Source organism: Kwoniella bestiolae, chromosome 1 (assembly GCF_000512585.2).
Source record: "Kwoniella bestiolae CBS 10118 chromosome 1, complete sequence".
Classification (NCBI taxonomy): domain Eukaryota; kingdom Fungi; phylum Basidiomycota; class Tremellomycetes; order Tremellales; family Cryptococcaceae; genus Kwoniella; species Kwoniella bestiolae.
The window spans coordinates 850,836-867,321 of record NC_089241.1 but is presented as its reverse complement, the minus strand read 5'-3'; the positions used below and the strand labels follow the sequence as shown (position 1 = coordinate 867,321).

The following is a 16,486-nucleotide window of genomic DNA, read 5'->3' as shown; positions in this document are numbered from 1 at the left end:
TCGATACGCTCACTTCGTTGTACTCTTTTGGATTCTGTATTCTGCCGTAGCTTTATATATAGATCATCTGTGATCCACTTGGCTTCTCGACGACCATTCTGGCCAGTAAACAGCAGTACAACGCTCAACGCAAACAAACAGATTGCTGCGCATTTGACAAGCGACCCCGCAGTCCTCGTATGGTATGCCTTAACAACCAACAACTCGGCACACTAAGCTTAGAAATCTTACTGCGATTCCTGCTGGAAAGGTCACACGATATTCGAACCGAGGTCAAACGACCACAGAAGGATTTTAAGGGAAGATAAGAGAATTAAACTGCGAACTTAGGGTATAGGGTATATTTAGAGCTAACTTCGAACCTGTTGTCTGCGGTGGACAGTCGAACTGGAAGACGCGGCTTTCTTCTGAAGAGTTGTTCGGTCAGGAGATAGGAAAATCCGAAAATAAACCTGAACTGCTCAGTTTAGTGCAGGATCAGAAAGCTACGCAAGCATAACGGTCGTTTACAAGAGAAAAAGAAGACAAGATGATCATAAGACCTAGGAGGATACGGACGAAAGTCCTCGGATACATCATGTCCCCCTTCACTTCTTCGATAGATATTGGACCTGGTATATCATCATCTTCACCCATATACACTGCTATCCCATCTTCACCCGCCTCGACCATATCATCCATCGACCCCTCCAGTCCTAGATCGACAATCAGTGAGATGTCCTCCGATAGCGATACGAGCGGGAGGAGGGAATCGTATCCCCTTAGTATAGCTTCGACATCCTCCTCTTCGTCGCCCGAAGGCTCCTCTACAACAAGGTTTTATGAGAAGCATTACTCCATTAGCGAAGATGAAGAGGAGGAGGAGTATGGGAGCTCGGAATCGACGGGATTACTGGGGTTCCTTGCTTTGCCTAGATGGAAGAGAGATATCGAAGATAAACTATCACTACCTTCGACATCTAGAAGACGAGCCATAAGGACCAAGAACCGAGCACAAACCAGCACAATGTTCGTTCCTATCTTTGGGATCGTCCTTCTTGGTGGTGCGATACTCACGGGGATATACGTCTACTCCCAACGCTCTGGCTCAATCGACGAATCCACATACATCACCGCTTCGGACCAGCAAAACAACTCCTCAACAGAACAACATACGAGCCCACCGCAATGGGCAGTAGATGCCCAAGAGATACCTGACGACCCAACACATATCCTCATTCCACCTCACGAAACCCCCAATATCGAACTCCTCCGTCCGCTCCACGGTCGTCTCCCGTACGACGTCCTTGAATCGTACTTCTCTACCGGTGTCATACATTCATCCTTCAACTCCCATTCGCACCTAGCGAAACAACAGCCTATGGACATAGTATATCTATTTGTGAACGCTTCGTCTCCATTCCTCCAAGAAAACATGTTATTAGCAGAGGAGAGCGAAGGGATCGAGCTGGTGGGTAAGAAGAGGCATTGGAGGGATAATGGTGAATTGCGAGGAGCGTTGAGATCAGGAATCAAGAGTTTTGGTGATAATCTGGGGAAAGTACATGTCATTTCTGCCGATTGGGACTTGACGAATGAAGATAAATCAGCTCTAGAAATTGAGGATGGGAAGATTGGTCAAATTCCTGAATGGTTGAATTGGGATTCGCAAAGAGGGGAGAGCAGTGTTTTGAAATGGCATTTCCATTCGGATGTCTTCAAATTGCCCATCAACTCGAATGGCCAGGTCACTGTCAGACCTAATCTCTCGCAGGACGAGGAAGATGCGGACCCAAGTAAAAATGAGGAAGAAGAGGAGGTTGAAGAGAATGAAGATGAAAGTGATGGTGATGGCAATGATGAAGAAGAGGGTATTGTAAAACCACAGCCTGAAGTGAGATTCGAACCACCTACACCCGTAGAAGTGTTCTGGAACAACGAGCAGGAATGGAAAGAACTGGCTACTCCCAATTTCAATTCGTTCGCGATTGAGAGTCGGATGAGTTGGTTGCAAGATGTGTCGGAGAATTTGTGGGTCCCCTGTTGCTGTTGATCGATCGCGAGCTAATCACTGAATTAATTCGCAGTATCGCATTCAATGACGATATGTTTGTCCTTGTAAGTTACACTACCATCCTCTTCGGGAGATAATGCAGAGTTAACGGGTCATCGTCATTAGCGGAACCTCTCCACATCAGATTTCCGACACCCGCTCCTAGGTAACGTCTTCCGTATGGACTCCAATCTACTGGTCAACCCATCCATGACACCCATGCAACTCACCGATTCAGGCGAATGGGGAGCTCTCCAACATGCCAACCAGATCTTATCGAAGAGGTTCCCCGCAAGGAGAAGAATGTATTTACACCATCTACCCAAGATCCAATCTACATCAATGATGAACGAGGCTCTCACGATGTTCAATGAAGAACTGAGTATATCCACTACAAGGAACTTTAGAGAATCTAAAAGGGGAAGAGGGGATGTGGAGATGGCCTGGTTGACCACCAATTTGCGGATCGAGAGATGGCGAGAAGCCTTACTTTGGTCTTACATCGTTGCCAAGGTTGGCCATCAGAATGAGGGGACGTGGAATAACGATGCAAGGGCGGATCTGATCAATTTGATGCAGATTACGGATGATCAGATATCGGGGTATCAGAATGTAGTGGTTGAGCGAAGGAATGATCGGAAGACGCTGGCAGATTCTTTCGAGGCTGATAGCCAGGTCGATTGGGAGGGACCAAAAGCTTCGATATATCAGTTCTGTGAGTAGTCGAGGTCCAAATTCACCCCTTTTCACGGTCCCTGGCAGCTGATTAGCATTAATTTTGGGTGGATATAGCATCTCTCGATGGGCATTTGAACCTGATTTCTGAAATACCCAACCGAAAATGCATCTTCTCCCTTCAACAGTGCCTACCAGCCCGGTTCTTCCTCGATCCCGATATTTCATACTCTTCCGAAGAGATCTTCAAGCACATTGCATTCGCTGAACCATCCTGTGGAGATTGCCTGATCAGCGCACTGATCAATGAGTCCGGTGAAAGGGGGATCGAAGCGTTCTTACCCTCCCACGATCAGATTCACTATCCTGCAAGTCTGAACAGGACTGTAGAAAGAGAATGGAAGATTAGCGAACCGATCTTGCAATTGACGGATTCATGGGCTGAATCGGATTTTACCATTGGAGGAAATGTATTTGAGGGCCAAGATATCTGGGCGGGCGCTCTAGCTAGGAAGGATGGAGGGGTCGAACTCAGGCGATGGTGTATCAAATTGCTATCGAGGTATACCTATGTGTTTGGTGAGTTTTACCCTGCTGTGGATCACGTCGTTCGACGAAATCATTCGACTGATATCTTCTTTGATCGATCATAGCCTCAACGCCATCCCTCTTCTCCCCTATCCACAATTATGGCCAGCTCAAATCAGCCCTGCGCCAGGTTGAGGAGACACCCGACCTCGCGATGTTCTGCATTAATGACGATCAGTATGACTCGAGCGACGGCAAGGTCCGAAGGTTATTTGGAAGCTGGATGAACGAGAAGTTTGGGGGTGCGATCCCTGGAGTGACGTACGAGAGGGAAGGGGTTGAATGGGCGGAATCTCTACCTGCAGATTCCGAGAGGAGTATTGTAGAAGAGGAAGAACGATTGACCTCGAGTAATAGGGCGATAGCAAGTTCGGGGAATAATCATATGGGGCATAATAGGATTTTACAGAAATCTTCGGTGCTGAATGATGGTGAACGACCGTATTATAATGACTTTGACGAATATGACGAAGAAGAACGTGACGATTTAAACGAGTATGGATGGAAGTTGGGTGTTGTGGAGGATATACCGGATGCTATATGGTAGATCACGGGGGAAAATGATAACTGCAGGTCTGAATCATTGGTAGTTCCATGTGTCTTTGTATGTGTTGCATTGCGCGTTTGTATATTTGTAGATCAGTTAGAAGTGTTGCATTGCATGGATGATATCGAGCACTCGATCAACTTTTCACCTCAGCGGAAGTCGGGCTCATCACATCGCGTTGAGCGATAAGTGCACTTGAGATCCCTTCCGCCTCCTTGATATTCTCATGGTATTCCCAGGTCCCACTTCTCACGCTTGATCGAGCCTTGACCAACTCCGACGGGTCGTTAATTGTTCGGTCTTGTGAATATAGGGAGGTGGGAAGCAACTCGCTGTATGTAGTAATCGTATTGTCCTTTCACTCGTTACTCGTTATTGTTGTCTTCTCGTTCGGAGTTGATGATGCACGTGCCTGAATGGTGGTGGTATGGTCTTATTGTCTTAATTACCCGAAGAGGTATCGCAGTGCATACAGATGGTATCGATTATCTCCGAAACGATGGTGGACTGTTGCCCTGAATATCTAATCCAACTTTCTTATTGTTCTCTTTCCACTTTTCCACTTTTCCACTCTTTACCATTGTACCCCACAACGAACAATGAACAATGAACAGCGGACAACAAGCGATGCAGATGGTACAGAAAGCTTTTTGTTCTCCTTGATGCCATGTATCTGGACTCGAGTCCTATAAGCTCAGATTACTGAAAAGATGTAAGAGACGTTGAACTCTTCTTGTTCCTCAACATATCTTTATCTTATATATCGTATCGTATACATCGCATCCAAGAAACCCATACAAGACATACAGATATCAACCACCATGGCACCTTCACACCCCAACTTCCATGCTATGCTCAAGAGGCAGGATGACGGCGCGAACACTACTGAGACAGGTCAAGGCGGAAGTGCGACTGCTGGTGTACCTGCGTGTGTCGTAACTTGGTGAGCCATACTCTTCCGGTCTTGTGACAGTCAGCCCAGCCCGCCAATACTCAGCCTGACAAGTAATGTTGCTGACGATCTCATGTCCGATCGCAGTATGGCCTCAGCGCCTACTACCGGATGTTCCGGCGCAGATGATTGGGCTTGTCTGTGTGCTTCCACGGAATTCATCAATTCAGTCGGGGTGAGTTGATCATATTGGTCATCATCCAGCGTACGGCAACTAACCTCTGCTTCCGATGTATAGGCATGCTGGACTTCCTCATGTTCCGCTTCAGACGCTGTATACGGTCAAGCCTATGCGAATCAAGCTTGTGCATTTTATGTGAGTCAGGCTGTCATCCATGTACCACGTATGATCCGATCTGATGGTCTCTCTTCATCTACCTAGGGCGTACCGCTCGGTGGTAATAGCACTTCGACATCAACTCCGACTTCGTAAGTATCATCATCATATCACCAAAACATTCCAGAGTCCATGTCACTTATACTCTCGTGCACAGTGAAACCGAACCATCAGGTACTGCTGTACTATCCCCTCCTCAAATCACTTCCCATTCTTTCGTAAAAGTTCAAGCAGCCGTGAGTGGCATCCTGCAGTTTACTTCTGATATCTTCTTCCGCCTTGTCCAGAATGCTGATATGAAAGAATCCATCAGATGAGCTCCATATGTTCCTTGTTATTTGCGCTCGCCCTTATAATGGGTGTCCTATCCTGCCGAGCAAGGTACAAGAGAGAACAAGCCGCCACTCAGAATAGGTCAGTCCAGTAACCCCCATCACAACCTTCGTACCAATACTAACACTGATTTCTCCTGAATGGTAATTACAGAACATGGAACGGAGTGACCGGTCTGACAACTATGGACTCCAAGGCTCCCAGCAAGTCCAAGACTTCACGATTCTTCAATAAATCCACCCATTCCAGCGCATTTGAAACTTCCAGAGGTGGAGCTACGACCTTCCAATCCGAGAACTTTGGAGTCACCTCGTCCAACTTCGGCGGATCCACCACCCTCAATAACAGCCCCCACACTCAATCGTTCGGTATTGCGCCCGCTGCGGGCGGTAGACCAGATAGTGGAGGAGCGAGATTCACGAACCGGTTGACCCTCGGCGAAATGGGGAATAAGTCGGAAGAGTGGGAATTGAGCGATGTGAATCTTAAGAAAGACGAGGTAGATGGGTTCAATGATGTCAGTCCGACGTCATTCGATGGTAAGATGGAGAGTGAGATGGAGTCTAGGTTGGCGGACCATGAGAATAGTGGGATTGATAGTACGGTTGCATTGAATGTTTTGCCTAAGGAAGGAAATGGTAGGACTCATGCGATCTAGGCTATGATGGGAAGACTTGTGCATAGATTGTGATCATCTTATATATCTAGTTTGATTGGCACTGTTGCTTCTTGATCTTGTCTTTTGGTTTTATATGAGTATATAGGATTAAACGATATGCAACTCTTTAATGATGATTCATGGCTGCTGTGATACTCTCACGATGATGCCTTCTGGCTTGATGAGGTGATTACGACAGATCATTGATGATGGAAGTATCAAGGTTACGGTCAATGCAAATGAGCAATGCATACAGCTATACCGACATGTCTACACTGCCTATGCTGCTTGAGGTTGACCCTCACCACCTAAAGATTCCTGTTCGACAGCTGACCAACGCCTCTTCACCTCCTCCGAAACTTTATCTTCTCTCTCCTGCTTACGTTTCATGATCTCTCGAATCGTGTTACCCTATGACACAAACATAGTATCAGCGACCTACTCGGTTTGATGGATGCAAGCATGACTCACCATATTAGCATGAGTCTTGGACCTCCATCTGGTACCTCTATAATACTTGAACATGGCTCTCTTTCTCATCTCCTCCGATATCCTCAAACTGTAATTATCCTGCAACCACGTATCCCTCGCCTGAGCCAACTGATCCCCTACGCCATTCTTCAATCCCTGGGCATACAGTTCATCCATATCATCGGGATAATGGAACGGCTCGTCCAATCCGACAACAGCACGCTTGTACGTGTGATTCGACCCCGACTTCCTTTGAACCTCACCCGTCCTAGATCTACCGACTTCGCCTACGTAGTTGTCCGTCCTTATAAATGTGACTTTGAGGTTGTACACTGCGAGAAGGTATGATCTGAGATCGTTCTTCGTCATTGACGGGGGGATACGAAATGTCGCGACGTGGGGATCGTACTCTTCTCCAGGTTTGACGTGGTTCCTCATCAGTCGAATTTGGATATTGGGAAGGTAGATCCGTTGACCGACTATCTGACTATTTGGGTCAACCACTTCTTCCCCTCCCCCTTCCCCTTCCCCTTCAGAGGCGGCCAAGGGATCTTCTGTCGATTCCGATTCGGAGGGGATCCTCTGACCGCCCATTACACCTAACAGATAATCGTGTCTTGCGCCTTTACCTCTGGGCGCATATCCTCGGATCCTCGATCTCCACTCCGCAGTCCCCTTCAGAAAGGTCGCTCGAAGTTCCGCATCGGTCCCACTGGAATTGGGGAACTCAGAGCAGGATAAGAGGGATTGATAATCTTTTTCCAGCTGGTATGGGAACTTCTTCTCGGTGTTGGCGTAGTGCAAGTCAGAGTCTGAAAGGGGCGAGGGAGAGGCGGTCTTACTTGGTGGGTGTTCTGTGCGACGCCTTCGGACTGCTTGGGGGATCGTAGATGAGACTGAGGGGGCGGAGGGGAAGATGGTAGATGGGATGGAAGAGGAGGAGGGGCCAGCTCGAGCGGGGAAGGTTGAGAATGCTCGTCGGAGGATGCGAGACATCTTGATGGGTGGGTTGTAAGATTATTGTGATTGTGAGTGGATACACAGAGACTTGTAGTGATATAATGTTACTTATGACTTTTCGAAAATCAACCAGTTCAAGATCAAAGCACAATCCGAAATCTCATTCAGCTATCAAGTGGTTGTCGGAGATATACGGTGAAATGACTTCCACCATACAAAGAGTGAGAGTTGTGGCGGTTTTGGGGTTTACGTAAATGAATTGTCACGTTTATTTACGTCTACGCGTGTCAGCTATAGGGAAAGTCAACAAATCAACAAATCAAGTCAATAATCATCCATGTTCATCTCTCCTTCTCATACATCATACTACATAGCATCACACACTGCAACCCAGTCACGATGCAGAACCTAGACACCCGTCTACATTCATTCGAAGCCATCATCAAACCCAAATCAAAAGCGAAACCTGCCTTCCCCCTTACAGAAGCTACCCATCCAAAGCTGACACCCGACTTGCTCTCCAAAGCTGGATTCTACCATACACCAGGAACATCAGAGGAATCGTGGGATAATTGTAAATGCTTTTTGTGTAATTTGGAATTGGGTGGATGGGACGAGCAGGATGATCCGTTTGAAGAGCATTCGCGCAGGGGGAATTGTGCGTGGGCGGATATGGTCTGTACGGTCAAAGTAGAGAAGAGGAAGAGGGATCATAGTAATGGTTCTTATGAGTGAGTCTTCCTTACTTTACCTACATGGTACACTGTGGTAGCTGATATGATGATGTAACAGGACAACATACGATACTGAGGAATCTTTGCCCCAATCGAAAGAATCTGCCTTGATACGAGAACAGACATTCAAGAAATGGTGGCCTCATAAACAGAAATCGGGCTGGTTACCTACAATGAAGAATGTGAGTCCAACTCGTCACTCAACATTCGTTCGACATTTGACTGATCTTTTATGCCTTTCCAGCTCGCCCAGGCAGGCTTCATATACTACCCGTCCAGTTCCTCCAAAGATACCGCCATGTGCCCATATTGCGAGTACGCCGTAGAAGGATGGGAAGCTACGGATGATCCTTGGTGGGTCGAACCTGCCATCTACTGAGTGACATCAATGGATGTTGAAAGCTGATTCGCGATGACTGCTTGGTCATAGGCAAATACATCAACAGAAAGTACCAGACTGTCATTTTTTCAGAGCTGAATTAACGAGCGGTCAATCTGGACCAAGTCAGGAAAAACAGGTGAGCTTCTTTGAGATGATCTGGCAGTCATGAATACGCAAGCTGACTAAGAACAGACCAAGGCTCCTGCTAAACCAAAGAAGTCGGTGGCACCTAGGCGGTGAGTCCTAATCATCCGTCAAACTCGGATAGTAGCTGACGAGATCCTCTATTGCCATAGTACAAAACGAGCCACAACAGCAGCACAATCCGTTCTCTCTGAAGCAGAGGAGGAACCCATCCAGCCTACCGACCTACCATCCGAGGCTGAATCAATCGCTCTGTCACAGAGCATTACGAAGAAGACCACCAAGCCTCGAGCTACTACTACAAGGAGGAAGACGGCGGCTCGGGGGAAAAAGAAAGAAGATACCGTCGAACCTGAAGAAGTCATTGAAATAGGGGACGACACGATAACGTCGATATCGCAAACGCAAACCCAACTACCCTCCACCATACCAGAGGAAGAACCGCCAGTAGAAGAGAAGAAAAGTAAAGCTAAGAAAGCGACTAAGGCTAAACCTAGAGCGACCACTGCTAAGTCGAAGGGGAAGAAGAAAGCTGAGGAGGAAGAATCCGTTCAAGCTGAGACTGAGCCCGAGGATGAACCTGAACCAGAATCAATCCCTCAACCACGTCAACGACAATCCTCCAAACCTGCTTCCGCAACTGTCCAGAGTAAATCATCCAAACCATTACCACCTCTACCTCCACCCAGTCCCACCCCACCCCGACCTCTATCTCAGCTAGATAGATTCTCGAATATACCTCCCTCGTCACCCATCCCAGATATCGGACTGTCCACCCCAAAACCTAAATCTCTACTTCGTTCTACTCAACCTAAGGCTTCCCCTTCGCCACGGGCAAACCTGCCTAGAGAGGTATTGGAAACCTCCTTAACAAGGGGTGCAGTGGAAGCTAGGAAAGTGATGGAGGATCTCATGTCTTCGCCTCGTGCGGGATCTGGATCTGTCAATGGTACGAGGGAGGGAGAAGAGGGTATGGTGAAGTTGACGGAAGAGCAGAAATCGATGACGCTGGAGGATCTCGTGAGGATGGAGATGAGGCGGAGGTATCAGGAAATGCAGAAGGAGGGAGAGGAGATGATTGAACGGTGGGAGGAGAGGGCGAAAGGCGAGAGAAAGAGGATCGAAGCTATATGAGATATGAGCTTAGGATGATGATCACGGTTTCAAATGGTCTGATTTAGGCTGGCAGTAAGGTGGAACCGAATCTAGTGTACTTTGTAGTAAGCTAGGAGGATTGAGGAGGGTGGAGTCATCTGATATTGATAAGTATGATATTGTATGTATTGTTACCTGTTTTTCCACAGACTCGAATGTACATACGATCCCAACGCCGCGTGTCCAGGACGTCGCTACGGTGGCGGTAGTTCTCGTTGAAGCACTCGTTACAGGTGGGGGTCGCGCTACCGTATGTCCTCGATCTTTTCATCCAATTGAGCTGTACTTTGGCGCGGTCTTGGGCAGTCGCAGTTCAAATGATGATATGTGGTCTTGAAAGAGATCCTCTCAAGGAGTGCAAGCTGAACGAGATCGTCATCCGACAGGCAAGGTGAGTTGAATCTCCTCGGATGGACGTCCTTTCATCTCAACCACTTAAAACCAACAAAGGAAAGGATACAGTACATATCGTATCTGTGTGTATGACCTACCTACATGTAACGTCGGAGAATCTATTCTCATGTTGCGCCCAACCGAAATAGAGATAGTAATATGAGTACGTCGCCTTCAAGATCCCAAGCACCATCATTATCATACCGACTCATCATACATACATACGTGTACATCATGTTCGGCAATTCCATTCCCTCGAACCAAACCGAGCAAGTCCTAAATTACTGGGCCGATGAAGACCAAGTGAAACACTTCTCGGACGGCACGGTCGGTCCAGGATCTATACCATCTTCTGCACCTCCTGAACGGTCGTACCTATGTCGTCGGCCTGATCCGGAGAAGTACCCCTATTACGGGAGACGAAGGTGGGATTGGGACGAGATTGATGATGAGGATGATGATGAGGAGGAGGTTAATCCGAGGAAGATGAGAGCTGGAATATCGGCGAGGGGAGGGGAGGATATTACCGTTGATATTTCTGAGAAGATATCTTCATCGACTCCTTCGAGGAAGTCTGGGGAGTTACCATTACCGCCTGATACGATCCCTGTTGAGTCCAGCGGTACTGCCAGTTCTGGGATGGGTTCGACGAAATCGGGTTGGAGGGATGTACCGTCTGTTACTACTGTTACACCTATCTGAGTCAGCGTGGAAAGAGGAAGCGGGAGGTACAGCCCTGTTAGTACTTTCGATCAGTGGATTATTATCATCGTGCGAGTGATAGTCTGAAGTCGTAGGAGGACGGCGATTGAATATGGCGATTTGCTTGAAGATGTGTTTGTATGTATGTAGCTGGTACCCAGTTTCCGTTGTCCTCGGTTAGCCTACCAATGTCAATGTAGTCATTCCTATGGTTTAGTATCACGATACCTTGTTGTTACCCTCGACCAAGCCATTGATCTTTATCGCAGGGAGAGAGAGGGATTCGAGATGAAGAGCGAGAGCTCGGTTGAAGTTCGCTGGCGCTCTTCCCTCTTGAGAATCTATGTGGGAGGAATGAATACATTGCCATTAGTCAACGGTTCAAGTGGAGGTTGAGTAATCGATGAGACCGAAGCTCAAGGACATCCTCTGAAATTTCAGTGTACTCATCTATTACATCCCAAATCATATCAGCCATTCATACTCTATCACACGCACGATGCCACCCAAACGACCATTAAAGCGACGAGGTGAAGATGACGATAGGCGACAATCGAAGAAGGTTGGGAAGAATAAGCGGGAGATCACTTATGAGACGTATGACGAGGCTTTGGATGGTGAGCTATCTCAAGCTGGAGCTTGTGTTGGGAAGCTGATCGGGTGAGATAGGTGGAGTAGAGATGGAAGAGAAGGGCGAGAGGTATAGGGATGGTGATAAGGTCAGTTTATACCCACTCGACCAATCATTGGAGATGCAAATGCATATGCTCATAATGTGTTGGTGGTTGTAGGCCCAACGGTTCTATGAACGTGCGGTCGAATTGTATGAGAAGGCTTTGGGGTTCTCGCAGACTTACGATGCGGCTTACAATCAGTGAGTAAAGTAAGCTCATCATGAGACATATTGAGCTGATGAGTGATTCTGTGGGTAATAGAGCAAGAGCACTGTACACCCTCTCCACTTCATTCCTTCTTCCACCCTCATGTTTGATACCCTTACGCCGTTCCATCGAACTATACCGCCTAGCTACGACACTCACCAATTCCCCTCTACTTCGAATGGACGTAGCGTTCAACCTAGCTCAATCGTGCTCTTCCTTAGCGGACATCATCGAAGATCTAGATGTGGAAAATACCCAGTTAGGGGAGATTAGGAAATTACGAGAGGAAGCTCGAGATGTATTGCAGGAAGTGATGGATGGTCAGGAAGAGTTTCTTAGAGCCACGAGCGAAGAGGACGATGTGGATGAGACTGAGGAGGTTGTGGATGATTCTGAGACGATACCGGTATCAGAGGAAGAGATGGAAGTTGATTCTTCGGATAAAGATGAAGAGGGAGAAGGATCATTCGAAACTCATTTACCTACTCGCTCAACTTACATCGATACTGTCCTATCCCTGATCGATATCCACCTGTCCCTCTGGACGTCCACACCTGAACCCAAAACGCCAAGCGAGGAAGAACAAATGACCGTCCGTCAGATACTAGACCGTGCTGCTCCGTTCTCACCTCCCGGTAGACAGGCCGAACTGGACCTGTGCGAGGTCAAGGTGTTACTAGCCATGGACAGTATCGTATGGGACATATACAAGAACCAGGCCCATCCGAATATGGGATTAGAGAAATCATTGGAAGGTGCCGTAGCGGCATTGACAGCGATACTGGCAAGTCTTGATATCACTCCACCTGAAGAGGCGACTGTTCGACCCGAGATTCTCACGATACTGGCGGATACACATACGGAGATAGCCTGTAGGATGTTGGTGTTGAATAGACAACTTCCACCTGGACCATCCCCACTGGCTCAACAGGCTTGGTATAACCTTAGTCAAGCTACCACGCACCTCACTACTGCTTTGGAACTTCCGACCAATCCCATGACGCCAAGGGCATTCAAACCCTCTGTATTGCTCAGTCTGAGCAAAGCAAGTTTGAGGAGAGCGAGATTGGCAGGGATACATGAGACTGCGAAACGGAATGTCGGTCAATTACTGGATAATTCTACGACGTATGCTGCCAGAGCTGCAGAAGGACTTGGAGTGAAGTTTGTAAGGATCGATGGGTCTGCTCCGTTTGCTGGTTCGGGCATGAGCCTTAGTATAGGTGGTGGGACGGGAGGAGAGGAATTACCGTGGCAGGGTGGATGGGAGAACGAACTTTTGATCAGGAATATCGTGTTGCGGCAGATACGTAATTGCCTTTATGCGAGTAAGGCGGAATTGATACCTCCTGAAGACAGGGGTAAGTATAGTGGAGGGTTGGATAAGATTGTGAAAAAGTTGAAGGTCCTGAAAGGAGAGAGGACGTTGGGTGAGGATGATGTGAAGAGGTTTTTGGCTGAGGTGGAGGATGATGAGGGTTTGGTGGATGATAATGAGAAGATATGGTGGAATGATGTGTTTGTGTAGTTGGGAAACTCTATACTGTACCGAATAGTAGATTGTGTAAGATCAACACCTCGGACACAGACATACACAGCTTGTATGCACGGACAAAAAAACTGACACGATTACACACTAACATGATCGATCTGTGCGCAGACTACATCGCCCTGATTGAAACGGACATTGACCTTATTCCTGCTCACTGCTGATCGTCGTCAAGATTTTATATATACAAGGATGATTTGGATTCATTGTGGCTTGAGTGCCTTTGATTGTGTCAGATCTCGTCATCTCATCCAAGGGGTAGGAAGGGTGAGATTGAGGTTTGGAATAAAAGTGGATCAGTCATCTCCGACTGTATCGAGAGGAAAGGGGTACGTGTGAGTTATTCATCATGTTATGTACAGTGTACAAAGCAATAGACGTCATTTGTCAGTATCGTGCGAACTGGGTATATACCTCTTGAAAGGAAGAGTTACAGTCAACTTTATTTAACCCCTTCTCCCCTTCTTGGCTGATAGGGATCAACAACAACACCATTGTTCGTTCCTTCGCATCTCGGAAGAACAAAGAGGACCCAATTGACAAAGAAAGTTACAACAAACCATTAGGGTCCGATCAGTCATCCCCGATTCCTGCCATTTGGGAATGACATATGGAAAGAGTCATCTTCGACAATGTCCACCACCACCACTCGTAATCAGATTCAAACCCATACTCAGACATTCCCATTATCATTGACCTCGAGTCATTTTCCCCCTTTCACTATCGTTCCTTCACCCACCAAATCTACTCCAACACCACTACGCTCGCCGATAACTCCGCCAGACCCGATCATCCCGCATATAAATTTCTCAAGACATCACGAGGACGAGGGAAGGAACATGTCATTAGATCGAGATAGTTTATCTATCGATACTTTCGCTTCGGTCATTCAGAGAGATACGGTATATTCCAGAGCGAGCAATGTGAGTGGGCTTGATTATGAGCTTCAACTGACCCCTCGTTCCCAAATTGCCGGATGTTTATCGTGGTGAGAACTCAGTGGTATGGTGAGCTGACCCTTGGGGTGATAGGTCGCAATTATACTTCGATCCCTTGGACCGTCAGCCTCCGACCGAGAGCAAGGTATATCCGCCTTGTGTGGTTATATAGAAGGCAAGAAGGCGAGGGGGAAGAACGATGAGGAGGTTAGAAAGAAGTTGGGCGTGTTGGAAGGTATGGTGAGTTGCTCAATCCATCTCGAATCTTGGAATCAGTTGTGTGTCCTGAATCCATACGTGAGTATCTGACCGGATCGGCGCCACTATAAAATACATAATTGTACTGACTTTATTTGCATTCGTTCTGTCCTTTTCTGTTAGGTACCGGCAGATTTGGGAGACGTTTTCGAAAAAGGTTAGCTCGTCGATTCTTCTCTATTGGGACGAAAGGTCAGCTGACATTATTGTGCTCTCGGGTCATAGCCTCCCTTCGATCAGGTTTAGCACGCAAGACCACCCATCCCCACCCTCCCATCCCATTATGCCCGATCCATCGATCCCGTCTCTCTCTAGCTTCTCTATCTAGCGGGACCTCCTCGTCTCCGACTCCCTCGCCAACACCACCCATCCATGAAACCACAAGGCCCGATACTTCACCCATAACGTACACCTCACCTTCGCCCTCATTCACTTTCTCCTTCTCACCCGTCTCCTCCTCCAATTCGACTTCAAGCTCAAGTTTGAACTTCGAGTATGACTCAAGTGCATCTTCCTCCTTCACACCCTCCTCATTCTCTTCTCCACCACCACTGACCTCCTCCACCCCGCCATATACCTCCCTCCCACTCACACCTGGTTCTCCGTCTCAGTCGGTGCATCCCCACAGATCAGCAAGGGAGAGCACACCGGAATCATTCATTGCATTTGGCAGGGCACCGACACTCCTCAGTCCTCTGGCAATAGGAGGATGGGGTAGGTCATGGGAAAGACCCCTCCTGAACAACCGGTCAGGCACAGGTTCATCATCGACGTTGGTATTTGACGGAATAAGCTTGGAGAGCTTCCCCACTCCGCCGGATCATATCCCCTCGCCATCGAGTCCATTCAGTGAGGATTCATCGCAGGACAAGGCGGTAGGTTCTCTGGACCTAAAGGTTTGTATCGAGACGGGAAATGCGGGCCTGTCGCCTACCAAATCCACGTCGAGGACTATGGATCAATCGTGGCTCTCGTTGTCAATATCCGATGATAGTAGCTCATCTGGTCTGCCCAGTGCTAGTTTACCCAGTATTAGCGAGGCATTTGAATGGGATGAGATGGTACGGGATCAGCTGGGTGTGGGTATGGGGTTGGAAATGGGAGATGAGAGGACTGTTACTGGTATTGAGTCTAGTAGATGGTCTGCGGTTGTTTCGGGTGCTGATGAGGTGGGTGATTTACGTACCATCACTTTACTTCACTGTCTTTCTTTCTTTCTTTCGGTCTGGTGTCTCAAAGTACATTGCAGGGTTGAATGATTACTGATATATGGACATGAACAGACATCGTCCAACGATCGATCAGGCTTGAGGGATGGCCACGGTCCGACGGAAGCTTCATTATTGAGAGATGCATATTTGGTGAGTCAGTCGGGTTTGAGCGAGGTAAGCCTTCAACTAGAGCTGAGCTAACGTTTGGCTCGGTATGGAATAGAGCATGATTCACACGATCAACGTACCTGGTCCGGAGCAGGGGGACTCACATACTATCTTGATGGCTTATGCTCAGGCCGCTGCGGCGTGATGGTACTTCTCCAGATATGGCTCATTTCTGCGCTTGTGCAGATTAGATCTCATGTGGAGAATGCGGTATACCAACACGGTAATGATTGTCGTCCCGTCTGGTGCTGTTGTACTTGTGTTTGTACTATCGCAGTCGGATGCCTCTGTGCTTTTCTGTATACATCTTATATGCCTTGTTGTGCTATTATAATGAGATAAGTGTGGGTATGAAATAATGATAAACAAATTAATATATACGATACAACATAATTAAATGAATTAATGAATTGCACGA

The 16,486-nt window shown here is 47.6% G+C and overlaps 7 protein-coding genes across 7 annotated transcripts; 6 read left to right on the top strand and 1 right to left on the bottom strand.

Moving 5' to 3' along the window:
* Window positions 1-529: 529 nt before the first annotated feature.
* Window positions 530-3,842, top strand: I302_100323 (uncharacterized protein; the record flags this gene model as incomplete). Its single annotated transcript, XM_019190340.1, has 5 exons — window positions 530-2,010; window positions 2,067-2,097; window positions 2,159-2,747; window positions 2,825-3,286; window positions 3,361-3,842. The coding sequence occupies 5 exons, from the start codon at window positions 530-532 to the stop codon at window positions 3,840-3,842; spliced, it is 3,045 nt and encodes a 1,014-aa protein (XP_019047088.1).
* Window positions 3,843-4,663: 821 nt separating this feature from the next.
* On the top strand, window positions 4,664-6,122 carry I302_100322 (uncharacterized protein; the record flags this gene model as incomplete). The annotated part of the gene is made up of 7 exons (XM_019190339.1): window positions 4,664-4,785; window positions 4,882-4,969; window positions 5,033-5,110; window positions 5,177-5,223; window positions 5,289-5,367; window positions 5,445-5,545; window positions 5,618-6,122. The coding sequence occupies 7 exons, from the start codon at window positions 4,664-4,666 to the stop codon at window positions 6,120-6,122; spliced, it is 1,020 nt and encodes a 339-aa protein (XP_019047087.1).
* A 279-nt stretch (window positions 6,123-6,401) lies between these two features.
* On the bottom strand, window positions 6,402-7,589 carry I302_100321 (mitochondrial 54S ribosomal protein uL23m; the record flags this gene model as incomplete). Its single annotated transcript, XM_019190338.1, has 2 exons — window positions 6,402-6,533; window positions 6,594-7,589. The coding sequence occupies 2 exons, from the start codon at window positions 7,587-7,589 to the stop codon at window positions 6,402-6,404; spliced, it is 1,128 nt and encodes a 375-aa protein (XP_019047086.1).
* Window positions 7,590-7,952: 363 nt separating this feature from the next.
* Window positions 7,953-9,947, top strand: I302_100320 (uncharacterized protein; the record flags this gene model as incomplete). The annotated part of the gene is made up of 6 exons (XM_019190337.1): window positions 7,953-8,284; window positions 8,346-8,469; window positions 8,532-8,641; window positions 8,718-8,805; window positions 8,862-8,905; window positions 8,966-9,947. 6 exons carry the CDS (start codon window positions 7,953-7,955, stop codon window positions 9,945-9,947), a joined length of 1,680 nt encoding a protein of 559 aa, XP_019047085.1.
* A 648-nt stretch (window positions 9,948-10,595) lies between these two features.
* Window positions 10,596-11,063, top strand: I302_100319 (uncharacterized protein; the record flags this gene model as incomplete). Its single annotated transcript, XM_019190336.1, has 1 exon — window positions 10,596-11,063. One exon carries the CDS (start codon window positions 10,596-10,598, stop codon window positions 11,061-11,063), a length of 468 nt encoding a protein of 155 aa, XP_019047084.1.
* Window positions 11,064-11,562: 499 nt separating this feature from the next.
* I302_100318 (uncharacterized protein) lies at window positions 11,563-13,472 on the top strand (the record flags this gene model as incomplete). The annotated part of the gene is made up of 4 exons (XM_019190335.1): window positions 11,563-11,680; window positions 11,733-11,782; window positions 11,855-11,937; window positions 11,999-13,472. The coding sequence occupies 4 exons, from the start codon at window positions 11,563-11,565 to the stop codon at window positions 13,470-13,472; spliced, it is 1,725 nt and encodes a 574-aa protein (XP_019047083.1).
* A 653-nt stretch (window positions 13,473-14,125) lies between these two features.
* On the top strand, window positions 14,126-16,213 carry I302_100317 (uncharacterized protein; the record flags this gene model as incomplete). The annotated part of the gene is made up of 6 exons (XM_019190334.1): window positions 14,126-14,416; window positions 14,525-14,671; window positions 14,813-14,846; window positions 14,915-15,858; window positions 15,973-16,050; window positions 16,124-16,213. 6 exons carry the CDS (start codon window positions 14,126-14,128, stop codon window positions 16,211-16,213), a joined length of 1,584 nt encoding a protein of 527 aa, XP_019047082.1.
* Between the last annotated feature and the right edge of the window lie 273 nt (window positions 16,214-16,486).